The 15,991-nt window shown below is 46.2% G+C and overlaps 1 protein-coding gene across 1 annotated transcript in view; it reads left to right on the forward strand.

Annotated features, from left to right (window-relative positions):
• The window catches only part of LOC135058245 (uncharacterized), a 76,770-nt gene extending 62,183 nt beyond the window's left edge, over positions 1 to 14,587 (forward strand). The window contains exons 7-10 of the mRNA XM_063963784.1: positions 1,665 to 1,907; positions 2,753 to 2,877; positions 12,694 to 12,761; positions 13,755 to 14,587. Of these exons, the coding sequence (XP_063819854.1) occupies positions 1,665 to 1,907; positions 2,753 to 2,877; positions 12,694 to 12,761; positions 13,755 to 13,788 (470 nt within the window). The 3' untranslated portion in view covers positions 13,789 to 14,587. The remainder of the gene's footprint in view (positions 1 to 1,664; positions 1,908 to 2,752; positions 2,878 to 12,693; positions 12,762 to 13,754) is intronic.
• Positions 14,588 to 15,991: the final 1,404 nt, after the last annotated feature.

Here is a 15,991-nt window from a genome sequence, read left to right on the forward strand (position 1 = left end):
GGCTGGCAAAATCACAGGGCAGCACTGCGATCTGCAGCCTTTTGCACAGCTTCCGGGCCTTCCTTGTGCTGCACTGTGACCCCTTTGCAGTAAAGTGACGCAGCAAATCGGCAGCTCACTTTACAGCACAGAAGCAGCCTCCTGGAGCAGTGGACACTGGCTCCTGGGACTGGTAAGTATAAATCCTGGGTGGGGGGGAGGGGTAGTTTTGACATGCGATAATTGATAAATCCATGCTATGTACTCAATTATCGAAGTGCGAATTTGTCCGATATTATCACCTGTCATCCACATCATCAGATGCGGATGGTGATAAATCTGCCCCTATATGTGTACCAACCATTCATTTTGTATGTGCACCAACAATGCATATTATAGTCCTAAATAAGTATATTATAAATAGGATTGTGGTTTATGCAATATATTTGAGTTTAGCTTCAGTTTACACAATATACCTGTGTTTTCCAACTAAACTTACTAGGATAGTGAGTAGCTACGCAATTGTTAATATCAGCAAATTTTTTGGAATATTCATTTCATACGGAAAACTACTTTACGGTTTTAATCATCATTTTATTTTTGTTGTCCGTGTCATTTAGGTTTATTTTCATGTTCACTTATTTCTTTAATCACGTTAGATATTTTTCTGTCGTATGTATTATTTTATGTCATATTGATAATACGTGTGGTATCTTTTTAATGCATATCTAATAAAATTGAACCAGGGAAGGGATTAGCATAAGTCGCAGACGGCAGCTGCCAAAGACGCAGAAACGGATACGTCAGAATCGGGTCCTTAGTATTACAAATGCTGAACTGCGCCTGCTCACTAATATAAATAATTCATTTGTTCCCATTTAAGAAAATATATATATATATATTATTGGCCCCCATATTTTGTTACTATAGTGCAATGTCATTAATAAATACTTACTGGGAATCTTCTTTTTTGTTTTCCAACGTAATCCATATGGAATGAATGTAACCTACTGTACCCAAGTCTAAACTGATGGCACTCAGTAGCCGCACCTGATTGCGGACTCATAGCTGGAGCTATATAGGGGTATTCTTCATTTCTCCAAAATATACACGACTTTGGGCCTAATTCAGACCTGATTGCTCGCCAGGGGTTTTTTGCACTGCTGCGAGCAGATAGTCACCGCCCATAGGGGAGTGTATTTTTGCTGTGCAAGTGTGCGATCGCATGTGCAGCCGAGCGGTAGAAAAAAACTTTGTGCAGTTGCACAGAACATACTCAGCCGCTGCGATCACTTCAGCCTATCCAGTGCCATAATTGATGTCACACACCCGCCCTGCAAACACTTGGTCATGCCTGCGGTTTTCCAACCACTCCCTGAAAACGGTCAGTTGCCACCCACAAACTCCTTCTTCCTGTCAATCTCCTTGCGATAGGCTGTGGATTCTTCGTAAAAAAACCATCGCACAGCAACGATCTGCTCTGTAACTGTGCAACGCGCCTGCGCATTGCTATGCATGCGCAGTTGAGACCTGATTGCAGCACTGCAAAAAACGCTAGCGAGCGATCAGGTCTGAATGATCCGTTTTGGGCAATTACCAAGATTTTGTTCCTATATTTTATATTATATTCAGTGTCTATATTCTGCGCTGTTTTGGCGATGCATTGACTGAATTCTCATTCTCAGTGTCCGCGTCACCCGGAAACTTCACAATGGAGTCTAATGTCACTCTCCGCTGTAATGTAACCTGTATAGACTCCGACGGAAAGCTCTGCTTACATCATGCAAACATAGGACGTGAGATCTGCGGGCAAGTGGGGAAAAGTACATTGGCCAAGGAAATCACAGCTATGCCAGAGACTGTTGGGAACTGGACCTGCAGTGTACTGGTTGGAGCGGAGAGCATGGCCAGTGCTAATCTGATATTGGGTGAGTGCTCAGTTTTTATTAGGGCCATAGGCAAATGCAAGGGGGGGGGGGGGGGGGGGGTTACAGTTGCCAGGAAAGCTCCCTTCCTCACATCCTGCCCAGCGGCCACTACATACAGTATATAGGTCGGAATGGAGCTGCTGCACAAGCCTCGTGATGCACTTTGTTTGGGGCTGACCGTAGCTTGTTAAATGCCAATGATGCATCCTTCATGGGCTGGTGACAATCGCTCTAAAACCAAACATTTGGAACCCCCCCCTCCAGAAATCCTGCATTTGCCCCTGATTGCTATGTGAGAAATGCAGCATTGTGCTTAGTCTATGTTAGGCTTTAGAAGCTGTGGAAGGAGTAGAAGGATGCACCAGTGTCTTCACCTCCCAACTATCTTTAAGTGCAGATCATGATCTTTGCGTCCATCCGCAAAAAGGGGCATGGCCTTGCTGCAAGGGGTGTGGCCTCAGGGGAAATCCTGAAACCAAGGGCTGCGCCCCCCATTTCTTCATGCCTTAAGCTGGCTATACATTGAAAGATAATCATTCAGCTCCGGCCAGACCACTACAGTTCTGAAAGATTGACCGCAAAATATTTTTGGAGAAATATGCCCCTTAGTTACCAGTAATTGTGGGGCAGATGTATTAACCTGGAGAAGGCATAAGGAAGTGATAAACCAGTGATATGTGCAAGGTGATAATGCACCAGCCAATCAGATCCTAACTGTTAATTTACATATTGGAGCTGATTGACTGGTGCCTTTATCACCTTGCACATATCACTGGTTTATCACTTCCTTATGCCTTCTCCAGGTTAATACATCTGCCCCTCTATGTCTTATCTCCTTTCTCCAGAGGTGCAGCCAGACTTCTTGGACCTGTCTAACTACCTGTTCTGGGTGACAGTCGGCGCCGGAGTCCTCGTGCTCCTCTTAATTATCGGCATCATTACCATCATGATAGCTCGCCATCGCAGGGTGGTGAGTGATAGTTACTATTATTATATACTGATTATACAGCGCTTACATAATCCGCAGCAGTGTACACGGACGGATCACAAGCCAAGCAAATGACATACAATGACCATGTACATGTAGCGGACATTAAACATCATAAGGCTGATGGATAACTCTGTGCATTCGATAAACCCTTAACTCTTAACTTAACTCTAAAATAAAGACTCGGAGACTTAGATTTGGCAGAAATTGTGAGCTGATTTATTCAATAACTTATAACTATGAAGATTGACTAGTGGCGGCCAAGAAAGAACGGCTAACTTCTACCCCCAACCCATATGACTTCTACCCCCAACCCATACGACTGTACCTAACTGAAAAACTCAGCCTAAAACAACAAACGGTATCCACTCCACCTTATACCTTGACTACCCACTCGTCCGGGTAGTGTCGCTGTCCCCGACTGAATGATCCATCGGATGACTATAGTCAACAAAGGTGGGCGCACCAACCAAACCTGTAATAATCTTTAGAAACATCTAGATAAGCCTAGAAACAATTAACCTGCCGTGCTTTCCAGCCAATCAGCCAATGCAACTATCCACCCCCAACTACCACAAAAAAGGGGAGGGAGGGAGGGCGGGAAACACCAGAAAAAGAGGAAACTCCTCCTCTGACCCAGCAATATGAACCAGCTAGATCCTGTCAGCCTGCATCCCTATTGGATGTCTAATCACATGTCCCCAGAGAGTCATCCTCAGCCCTATTTCAGTCATTCCGTTCTTCTTCTCACCTCCTGAGGCTTACTGATGCTCCCTCTACAGTAGCCAATAGAAAGCAGCAGACACTGTTAATAATAAACAACAGGATGGAACACACTAAACTTGGTCCTCATTGGTCAGTGCAAGTAAGCCAATGGAAAAGGGAATTTTTTGCAAAAACTGAATTCCCTGAGTTACCATATCAGTGAAAAGGGTGGATCTGGATTAGATCTCAGGATGAGAAGGGCATCTGGGAACTTTTCCTGTTGCCCTACTAGGAGGTGGGGGCAGGAGGTAATTATACTGTGAACCATCCGCACAAAGTACAAAGAATTTCACCAGTCTCCACTAGTGATGAGCGGGTTCGGTTCCTCTGAATCCGAACCCGCCCGAACTTCAGCTTTTTTCCACGGGTCCGAGCAGGCTCGGATCCTCCCGCCTTGCTCGGTTAACCCGAGCACGCCCGAACGTCATCATCCCGCTGTCGGATTCTCGCGAGACTCGGATTCTATATAAGGAGCCGCGCGTCACCGCCATTTTCACACGTGCATTGAGAGTCATAGGGAGAGGACGTGGCTGGCGTCCTCTCCGTTTAGAGAAGAGAGAGACACAGTATTTTGGGGAGCATTATTCGGAGGAGTACTACTATACTGTATACTACTCTACTACTTGCTGAAGTGATATTTATAGAGTCATAGGGAGAGGACGTGGCTGGCGTCCTCTCCGTTTAGAGAAGAGAGAGACACAGTATTTTGGGGAGCATTATTAGGAGGAGTACTACTATACTGTATACTACTATACTACTTGCTGAAGTGATATTTATAGAGTCATAGGGAGAGGACGTGGCTGGCGTCCTCTCCGTTTAGAGAAGAGAGAGACACAGTATTTTGGGGAGCATTATTAGGAGGAGTACTACTATACTGTATACTACTCTACTACTTGCTGAAGTGATATTTATAGAGTCATAGGGAGAGGACGTGGCTGGCGTCCTCTCCGTTTAGAGAAGAGAGAGACACAGTATTTTGGGGAGCATTATTAGGAGGAGTACTACTATACTGTATACTACTCTACTACTTGCTGAAGTGATATTTATAGAGTCATAGGGAGAGGACGTGGCTGGCGTCCTCTCCGTTTAGAGAAGAGAGAGACACAGTATTTTGGGGAGCATTATTAGGAGGAGTACTACTATACTGTATACTACTATACTACTTGCTGAAGTGATATTTATAGAGTCATAGGGAGAGGACGTGGCTGGCGTCCTCTCCGTTTAGAGAAGAGAGAGACACAGTATACTATTTTGGGGAGCATTATTAGGAGGAGTACTACTATACTGTATACTACTCTACTACTTGCTGAAGTGATATCTATAGAGTCATAGGGAGAGGACGTGGCTGGCGTCCTCTCCGTTTAGAGAAGAGAGAGACACAGTATTTTGGGGAGCATTATTAGGAGGAGTACTACTATACTGTATACTACTCTACTACTTGCTGAAGTGATATTTATAGAGTCATAGGGAGAGGACGTGGCTGGCGTCCTCTCCGTTTAGAGAAGAGAGAGACACAGTATTTTGGGGAGCATTATTAGGAGGAGTACTACTATACTGTATACTACTCAGACACAGTATTTTGGGGAGCATTATTAGGAGGAGTACTACTATACTGTATACTACTCTACTACTTGCTGAAGTGATATTTATAGAGTCATAGGGAGAGGACGTGGCTGGCGTCCTCTCCGTTTAGAGAAGAGAGAGACACAGTATTTTGGGGAGCATTATTAGGAGGAGTACTACTATACTGTATACTACTATACTACTTGCTGAAGTGATATTTATAGAGTCATAGGGAGAGGACGTGGCTGGCGTCCTCTCCGTTTAGAGAAGAGAGAGACACAGTATACTATTTTGGGGAGCATTATTAGGAGGAGTACTACTATACTGTATACTACTCTACTACTTGCTGAAGTGATATTTATAGAGTCATAGGGAGAGGACGTGGCTGGCGTCCTCTCCGTTTAGAGAAGAGAGAGACACAGTATTTTGGGGAGCATTATTAGGAGGAGTACTACTATACTGTATACTACTATACTACTTGCTGAAGTGATATTTATAGATTAGATAGTGTGACTGTAAGTGTATTATCTGACTTGTGGGGGAGACACTGACAGTGGGGAGCAGTTAGAGTCTGAGAGCAGGACTCAGGAGTACATATAACGTACAGTGCACACTTTTGCTGCCAGAGTCAGTGCCACACTGCCATTGTTGTGACCACACTGACCACCAGTATAATAATATATTTTGTGATTGTCTGCTTAGGACTCGGAGTACTAGTTGCAAGTTGCAACGTGACCTGACCACCAGTTTAATAATCAATCACCACCAGTTTAATATATATATAATTGTATATAATATATATATATATATATATATATATATATTGTATACCACCTACCCGTGGTTTTTTTTTTTTCTTTCTTCTTTGTACATACTACTATAGTATAGTAGCTTACTGTAGCAGTCTGCGGTGCTGCTGAGCTGACAGTGTCCAGCAGGTCCGTCATCAGTCATCATTACCAATACCTAATAAATATATTATCTACCTGTCCGGCTGCAGTACTAGTGATATTATATATACATACATATATATATTGATTTCATCTCATTATCAATCATCCAGTCTATATTAGCAGCAGACACAGTACGGTAGTCCACGGCTGTAGCTACCTCTGTGTCGGCACTCGGCAGTCCATCCATAATTGTATACTAGTATCCATCCATCTCCATTGTTTACCTGAGGTGCCTTTTAGTTGTGCCTATTAAAATATGGAGAACAAAAATGTTGAGGTTCCAAAATTAGGGAAAGATCAAGATCCACTTCCACCTCGTGCTGAAGCTGCTGCCACTAGTCATGGCCGAGACGATGAAATGCCAGCAACGTCGTCTGCCAAGGCCGATGCCCAATGGCATAGTACAGAGCATGTCAAATCCAAAACACCAAATATCAGTAAAAAAAGGACTCCAAAACCTATAATAAAATTGTCGGAGGAGAAGCGTAAACTTGCCAATATGCCATTTACCACACGGAGTGGCAAGGAACGGCTGAGGCCCTGGCCTATGTTCATGGCTAGTGGTTCAGCTTCACAGGAGGATGGAAGCACTCAGCCTCTCGCTAGAAAACTGAAAAGACTCAAGCTGGCAAAAGCACCGCAAAGAACTGTGCGTTCTTCGAAATCCCAAATCCACAAGGAGAGTCCAATTGTGTCGGTTGCGATGCCTGACCTTCCCAACACTGGACGTGAAGAGCATGCGCCTTCCACCATTTGCACGCCCCCTGCAAGTGCTGGAAGGAGCACCCGCAGTCCAGTTCCTGATAGTCAGATTGAAAATGTCAGTGTTGAAGTACACCAGGATGAGGAGGATATGGGTGTTGCTGGCGCTGGGGAGGAAATTGACAAGGAGGATTCTGATGGTGAGGTGGTTTGTTTAAGTCAGGCACCCGGGGAGACACCTGTTGTCCGTGGGAGGAATAGGGCCGTTGACATGCCTGGTGAAAATACCAAAAAAATCAGCTCTTCGGTGTGGAAGTATTTCACCAGAAATGCGGACAACATTTGTCAAGCCGTGTGTTGCCTTTGTCAAGCTGTAATAAGTAGGGGTAAGGACGTTAACCACCTCGGAACATCCTCCCTTATACGTCACCTGCAGCGCATTCATAATAAGTCAGTGACAAGTTCAAAAACTTTGGGTGACAGCGGAAGCAGTCCACTGACCAGTAAATCCCTTCCTCTTGTAACCAAGCTCACGCAAACCACCCCACCACCAACTCCCTCAGTGTCAATTTCCTCCTTCCCCAGGAATGCCAATAGTCCTGCAGGCCATGTCACTGGCAATTCTGACGAGTCCTCTCCTGCCTGGGATTCCTCCGATGCATCAGTGCGTGTAACGCCTACTACTGCTGGCGCTGCTGTTGTTGCTGCTGGGAGTCGATGGTCATCCCAGAGGGGAAGTCGGAAGACCACTTGTACTACTTCCAGTAAGCAATTGACTGTCCAACAGTCCTTTGCGAGGAAGATGAAATATCACAGCAGTCATCCTGCTGCAAAGCGGATAACTGAGGCCTTGGCATCCTGGGTGGTGAGAAACGTGGTTCCAGTATCCATCATTACTGCAGAGCCAACTAGAGACTTGTTGGAGGTACTGTGTCCCCGGTACCAAATACCATCTAGGTTCCATTTCTCTAGGCAGGCGATACCGAAAATGTACACAGACCTCAGAAAAAGAGTCACCAGTGTCCTAAAAAATGCAGCTGTACCCAATGTCCACTTAACCACGGACATGTGGACAAGTGGAGCAGGGCAGGGTCAGGACTATATGACTGTGACAGCCCACTGGGTAGATGTATGGACTCCCGCCGCAAGAACAGCAGCGGCGGCACCAGTAGCAGCATCTCGCAAACGACAACTCTTTCCTAGGCAGGCTACGCTTTGTATCACCGGTTTCCAGAATACGCACACAGCTGAAAACCTCTTACGGCAACTGAGGAAGATCATCGCGGAATGGCTTACCCCAATTGGACTCTCCTGTGGATTTGTGGCATCGGACAACGCCAGCAATATTGTGTGTGCATTAAATATGGGCAAATTCCAGCACGTCCCATGTTTTGCACATACCTTGAATTTGGTGGTGCAGAATTTTTTAAAAAACGACAGGGGCGTGCAAGAGATGCTGTCGGTGGCCAGAAGAATTGCGGGACACTTTCGGCGTACAGGCACCACGTACAGAAGACTGGAGCACCACCAAAAACTACTGAACCTGCCCTGCCATCATCTGAAGCAAGAAGTGGTAACGAGGTGGAATTCAACCCTCTATATGCTTCAGAGGTTGGAGGAGCAGCAAAAGGCCATTCAAGCCTATACAATTGAGCACGATATAGGAGGTGGAATGCACCTGTCTCAAGTGCAGTGGAGAATGATTTCAACGTTGTGCAAGGTTCTGATGCCCTTTGAACTTGCCACACGTGAAGTCAGTTCAGACACTGCCAGCCTGAGTCAGGTCATTCCCCTCATCAGGCTTTTGCAGAAGAAGCTGGAGACATTGAAGGAGGAGCTAACACGGAGCGATTCCGCTAGGCATGTGGGACTTGTGGATGGAGCCCTTAATTCGCTTAACAAGGATTCACGGGTGGTCAATCTGTTGAAATCAGAGCACTACATTTTGGCCACCGTGCTCGATCCTAGATTTAAAGCCTACCTTGGATCTCTCTTTCCGGCAGACACAAGTCTGCTGGGGTTGAAAGACCTGCTGGTGAGAAAATTGTCAAGTCAAGCGGAACGCGACCTGTCAACATCTCCTCCTTCACATTCTCCCGCAACTGGGGGTGCGAGGAAAAGGCTCAGAATTCCGAGCCCACCCGCTGGCGGTGATGCAGGGCAGTCTGGAGCGACTGCTGATGCTGACATCTGGTCCGGACTGAAGGACCTGACAACGATTACGGACATGTCGTCTACTGTCACTGCATATGATTCTCTCAACATTGAAAGAATGGTGGAGGATTATATGAGTGACCGCATCCAAGTAGGCACGTCACACAGTCCGTACTTATACTGGCAGGAAAAAGAGGCAATTTGGAGGCCCTTGCACAAACTGGCTTTATTCTACCTAAGTTGCCCTCCCACAAGTGTGTACTCCGAAAGAGTGTTTAGTGCCGCCGCTCACCTTGTCAGCAATCGGCGTACGAGGTTACATCCAGAAAATGTGGAGAAGATGATGTTCATTAAAATGAATTATAATCAATTCCTCCGTGGAGACATTGACCAGCAGCAATTGCCTCCACAAAGTACACAGGGAGCTGAGATGGTGGATTCCAGTGGGGACGAATTGATAATCTGTGAGGAGGGGGATGTACACGGTGATATATCGGAGGATGATGATGAGGTGGACATCTTGCCTCTGTAGAGCCAGTTTGTGCAAGGAGAGATTAATTGCTTCTTTTTTGGTGGGGGTCCAAACCAACCCGTCATTTCAGTCACAGTCGTGTGGCAGACCCTGTCACTGAAATGATGGGTTGGTTAAAGTGTGCATGTCCTGTTTATACAACATAAGGGTGGGTGGGAGGGCCCAAGGACAATTCCATCTTGCACCTCTTTTTTCTTTAATTTTTCTTTGCGTCATGTGCTGTTTGGGGAGGGTTTTTTGGAAGGGACATCCTGCGTGACACTGCAGTGCCACTCCTAGATGGGCCCGGTGTTTGTGTCGGCCACTAGGGTCGCTTATCTTACTCACACAGCTACCTCATTGCGCCTCTTTTTTTCTTTGCGTCATGTGCTGTTTGGGGAGGGTTTTTTGGAAGGGACATCCTGCGTGACACTGCAGTGACACTCCTAGATGGGCCCGGTGTTTGTGTCGGCCACTAGGGTCGCTTATCTTACTCACACAGCTACCTCATTGCGCCTCTTTTTTTCTTTGCGTCATGTGCTGTTTGGGGAGGGTTTTTTGGAAGGGACATCCTGCGTGACACTGCAGTGACACTCCTAGATGGGCCCGGTGTTTGTGTTGGCCACTAGGGTCGCTTATCTTACTCACACAGCTACCTCATTGCGCCTCTTTTTTTCTTTGCGTCATGTGCTGTTTGGGGAGGGTTTTTTGGAAGGGACATCCTGCGTGACACTGCAGTGACACTCCTAGATGGGCCCGGTGTTTGTGTCGGCCACTAGGGTCGCTTATCTTACTCACACAGCTACCTCATTGCGCCTCTTTTTTTCTTTGCGTCATGTGCTGTTTGGGGAGGGTTTTTTGGAAGGGACATCCTGCGTGACACTGCAGTGACACTCCTAGATGGGCCCGGTGTTTGTGTCGGCCACTAGGGTCGCTTATCTTACTCACACAGCTACCTCATTGCGCCTCTTTTTTTCTTTGCGTCATGTGCTGTTTGGGGAGGGTTTTTTGGAAGGGACATCCTGCGTGACACTGCAGTGACACTCCTAGATGGGCCCGGTGTTTGTGTCGGCCACTAGGGTCGCTTATCTTACTCACACAGCTACCTCATTGCGCCTCTTTTTTTCTTTGCGTCATGTGCTGTTTGGGGAGGGTTTTTTGGAAGGGCCATCCTGCGTGACACTGCAGTGACACTCCTAGATGGGCCCGGTGTTTGTGTCGGCCACTAGGGTCGCTTAGCTTAGTCATCCAGCGACCTAGGTGCAAATTTTAGGACTAAAAATAATATTGTGAGGTGTGAGGTATTCAGAATAGACTGAAAATGAGTGTAAATTATGGTTTTTGAGGTTAATAATACTTTGGGATCAAAATGACCCCCAAATTCTATGATTTAAGCTGTTTTTTAGTGTTTTTTGAAAAAAATACCCGAATCCAAAACACACCCGAATCCGACAAAAAAAATTCGGTGAGGTTTTGCCAAAACGCGGTCGAACCCAAAACACGGCCGCGGAACCGAACCCAAAACCAAAACACAAAACCCGAAAAATTTCCGGCGCTCATCTCTAGTCTCCACTAGGGCTGTAGTCCCGTATTGATACAAGGGAAGGTCCCTATGACAAGTGAAGGTTTCCTAGGAAAAGGAAGACTACATATAAATCAAAGACGTATTTAATTGCTACTGCTTAATGAACTGAAGGCTCCATAAGCCTGATGTGGCTTAAACCACAAGGCTAAGTGCTGGCCTGTGTGCGGGCCACGTGTTTGGTATTCAGATTGTTAGTGGTTTGGTGGCATGTTTGGATGAGTTACGTATGCCTGGGCTTTAAGATGCAGGCGTCCTTGACTTGGAAAGCTTGGAAAGAACACGGAGGGAATGGTATATGACAGGAGTGTCATAAACCTCCAGGCCTGTACACTTGCACTCTGAACGGACACCTAGGGGTTACGTTTTTAGGATGAGGGAATGGTGTTAGATGGAATGTTTTTTGATTGGTCCTGACTGTTGTTAGGGAGGTTCTGTGGACTTTTGTTGGTTGGTTTGGAGATGTGGGGCTCTCTTCTCTTCAGGACGTTTACCCTCCCGCCCTCCCTGGTGTGGTTGCATGGTTGGGTTTAATGGTTCAGTTATGTAGTTTTTTTGGGGTGGCTGGTGTCAGAATGGCTGTTGGTGGTTTTATAATAATTTTTAGCTGTTTCCCTGGGGGGGGGGGGGGAGCAGTTCCGTTCACGGTGAAGATTAGGCCACCGGTCCAGGTGTGGCCCCTTGCTTCTCCGTGGAATGGATAGGCTGCCGCCTCAAGTCGATGGCGATGTGGGTGGATGGCTTGGTGGTTGTGTCCCCATAAGGGTTGGGCAGACGGTTCTTCCCTTGCAAGTCGTTTAGACAAGGATGGCGTCAGAAGGCCTCATCCTTGCCAACGAGGGCTGTTAGCCCTTGTTTTAATTGTTAGTTCAAAGTTATTGTTTATTCTAGGCCGTTCTTTTTCCCCCGCCACCATACTTTAGTTTATTTAAATTAATCTTTAAATGAAATCCCTTTTAAATAAAAAGATGACCCCTTTCACTGCCAGTTCAGTTATCCGTGTCATTATTTATTAGTTATGCTGGTGTGAGTGGAGTGTGAGCGTATCGGCCGATAGAGTTTATGGGTTAGTCAAGTATAGAAGGGGGTGTTGGATTCCCTGGTTTGCTTTGATAAGGTCGCCCGGGGCAATTTCCGTCTGTAACGCATGTTTGTTATAACTTATTAGTTAGTGGAGCATTGATAGGCGGCACTGATTTCTGGCTGTCCTGTCTTCACCACCATACCATTTATTGTATATTGCTATTAAATAATTAGCTTTATCTGCCAATTTATGTCTCCGAGTCTAATTAGTGTAATTTTTGTTGTTGACACCCATCAGCCAATAGGAGGTTTCATGATCAGTAAAGTCTGCTGGTTTGGGCCTTGTAACCCATCATAACCTATATTTCTTCCTAACCCGGAACACTGTCATCATTATATAAAGGTTACATACCATTAGGGACTGAATGTATCCATTATATGTGCTTTTAAAACCAGCAATTGCCGACACTGATTACGTTTCTGCCTGAATATGACTATTAGACATTTTTGTCAGTTTATGAGTACATATCTGGTTTTCCTTGCAGCGGCGGGCGAGGTACAGGGCGTGGCTGTTAGAGAACTTGCACCAGCACAGAAGATGCGAGTGTAAAGGGTAAGTGCGCTGAGCATGTGGTTACAGCAACTGGTGTGAGCAGTGTGGGCGCCCCCCCCCCCCCCCCCCCCCTGGGTGCACCATGCATGTGACTGAGTTAACAGGCTACAGCATTGGATATACTGCATTTTATAAGTTACTGCGAAATTGATGGGCCAATCAGCGTGTGCAGTGCCCAGTTATCAGTGGCATTGGTAAATGTGACCTGTCCACACTCCACTCATGATATAGTGGAAATGTTTTGTAGATACTGGGGTTGGCGAAGCGGCTATTGATGTTTACCCCTAAATCCTCCGTTGATGGCTGGCGATCGCATATACCTCTCAACTGTCCTGCTATAAACAGTACAAGGTTTCACGGTGTTGTTCCACTGTCTCATTCGTGCCCAGAGTTTTGAAGGTTCGGAGGAATGTAACCTTCACCGCTACTCTGCATAGCAATGAATAGGTGACTGCAAGAGAGGGGAGGTGCCTAAGGGGCTCGGGCAGCCTAGTGCTTCACGGGCCACACCCCCTCTCCCTATTCATCGCTGGAACGTATGGCTCCCAGGCAGGGCTAGATTAAGCCTTCAGGGGGCCTGGGGCATTTACATGGGGGAGGGGGGCACCCCCCCCCCCACTCCTCTGGCCCTCCCCACTTGTCAGTACCACCCCCATCTGGTGATAGCACAGTGGATATTGGAGACATGGCAGAGTCCTACAGTATGTCATATTATATGTCCCCCATGCCCCATATACGACCATCAGATGTCCCATATGCACTTTAATTGCCCTCAAAATGTCCCCCGCAGTTTATGTAGTACTGCAAAGTCTGCAGAAGTAGGTGGATTATGTCTATGTGACATTTATCCCCCAAAATGTCAGAGCAGATGGTTACCTAACACGGGGCGTATTTGTGAGTGCAGGAATCTGTAAAAATTACCATTGTGTGGATGTGCTGTACGGGGTGATCAGATATAACGTCTCAGACTCACCTGCATCTTCTCTCTCACAGATTTGCACCCCAGCGGCTAAGAGACAACATCTGACTGTACCAGCGAAACCTACTGTACATTGCACCATTAACTTTTCCCATGCTGGGAACCTGCAGAACATTGCACCATTACCCTGTCACTTGCGGTACACCTGTAGAGCAATGCTGCATCCAACCTTCACCTGCTGGGAATCTGCTGTACATTGCTCCTATAACCCGTCAGTTTCTGCAGAACATTGGTGGTCATTCCGAGTTGTTCGCTCGCAAGCTGCTTTTAGCAGCATTGCACACGCTAAGCCGCCGCCTACTGGGAGTGAATCTTAGCTTATCAAAATTGCGAACGAAAGATTCGCAATATTGCGAAAAGACTTCTCTGTGCAGTTTCTGAGTAGCTCGAGACTTACTCTTCCAGTGCGATCAGTTCAGTGGTTGTCGTTCCTGGTTTGACGCCACAAACACACCCAGCGTTCGCCCAGACACTCCTCCGTTTCTCCAGCCACTCCCGCGTTTTTCCCAGAAACGGTAGCGTTTTTTCAAACACTCCCATAAAACGGCCAGTTTCCGCCCAGAAACACCCACTTCCTGTCAATCACATTCCGATCTCCAGAACGAAGAAAAAACCTTGTAATGCCGTGAGTAAAATACCTAACTGCATAGCAAATTTACTTGGCGCAGTCGCAGTGCGAACATTGCACATGCGCAAATAGCGGAAAATCGCTGCGATGCGAAGAAAATTACCGAGCGAACAACTCGGAATGACCACCATTGCACCATTCGGCTCTCATTGCAATTTCTTGTTTTCTATATATATATATATATATATATATATAAATAAATGTCATTACTGTACAAAATGCGTGTTAAATCTTCTCTATTTTATAACTTTTGTAATTCAGTATGTTCATGTTTTAATTGTCTACTATATGGCTCATTGCTTTGGCGAGCAGTGATATCATAATTTAGTCAAACTTTAGTAACACTTACACTCGTGTATTATCATACGAGATAAGTAATTCAACAATTTACCATAAAAGCTGTTTTGTCAAACTGAAAATTCAAGATGGGGCTCCATAAGTTACATATTAATTCAGTGTATTACTTACAAGGTGACAACGCGTTTGACCTGATCCAGCAGGTTTTAGCATGTTTCACGGGATCCAGCAGGTTTTAAGCACGTTTCACCTGATCCAGCAGGTTTTAGCGCGTTTCACCTGATCCAGCAGCTTTTTAGTGCGTTTCACCTGATCCAGCAGGTTTTAGCACATTTCACCCAATCCAGCAGGTTTTAGCACATTTCACCTGATCCAGCAGGTTTTAGCGTGTTTCACCTGATCCAGCAGGTTTTAGCGCGTTTCACCTGATGCAGTGGGTCCCTAGACTTACTCAGTCCAGTGACTCTCTCCTTACTCAACCTAGACAGAATATTGTTGCTAGGCAATGCACTACCTGTGAAGAAAGCACACCTTGGCTGACATGATGAGACCGGGTGGCATTTGGGATTAATGTTTTATTCAATGAGTCTCCACCCAAAAACTGAACTTTAGATGGAATAATCCTTCACCTACACCCAGGTCAGGTTAGTCCATGTGTCATCAGGGAATCGGTATGAGATCCCGCCGCACGGGATGCAGAGTGTCAGTATACCGACACCGGCATCCCATGCAGTAGAATGACGGCAGGGGGGCGAGCGCAATTAAGCCCCTTGCGGGCTCGCTGCAGGCTCGGTGGTGAGCTTCGCTTGCCACAGGTTCTATTCTTCCTCTATGGGTGTCGTGGACACCCATAGAGGGGGAATCACCTACCTCTCCGATATTCTGGCGGCGGTAAGGTGACCCTGTCGGGATCCCGGCAGTGGTATTTAGACAGCCGGGGTCCCGATAAGCGGTATGCTAAATGCATACCGTCATCAGTTTCCATTGCTTGGGTTTGACACTGTCTTTTTTGTAATATCTGCACAGTGCCGTTTTAATTGTCTCAAAAGACTATAAATAACACCATATTCTCCTCCGCACTTATTATAGACAATCACCAATCTCTCGCATTACACTAATAAGGGGCAGATGTATGAACCTGGAGAAGGCATAAGGAAGTGATAAACCAGTGATAAATGCAAGGTGATAAACACACCAGCCAATCAGCTCCCATATGTAAATTAACTGTTAGGAGCTGATTGGCTGGTGCATTATCACCTTGCACCTATCACTGGTTTATCACTTCCTTATGCCTTCTCCAGGTTAATACATCTGTGACCGCTCCCC

Source organism: Pseudophryne corroboree, chromosome 3, assembly GCF_028390025.1.
Source record: "Pseudophryne corroboree isolate aPseCor3 chromosome 3, aPseCor3.hap2, whole genome shotgun sequence".
In the NCBI taxonomy this organism is placed as follows: domain Eukaryota; kingdom Metazoa; phylum Chordata; class Amphibia; order Anura; family Myobatrachidae; genus Pseudophryne; species Pseudophryne corroboree.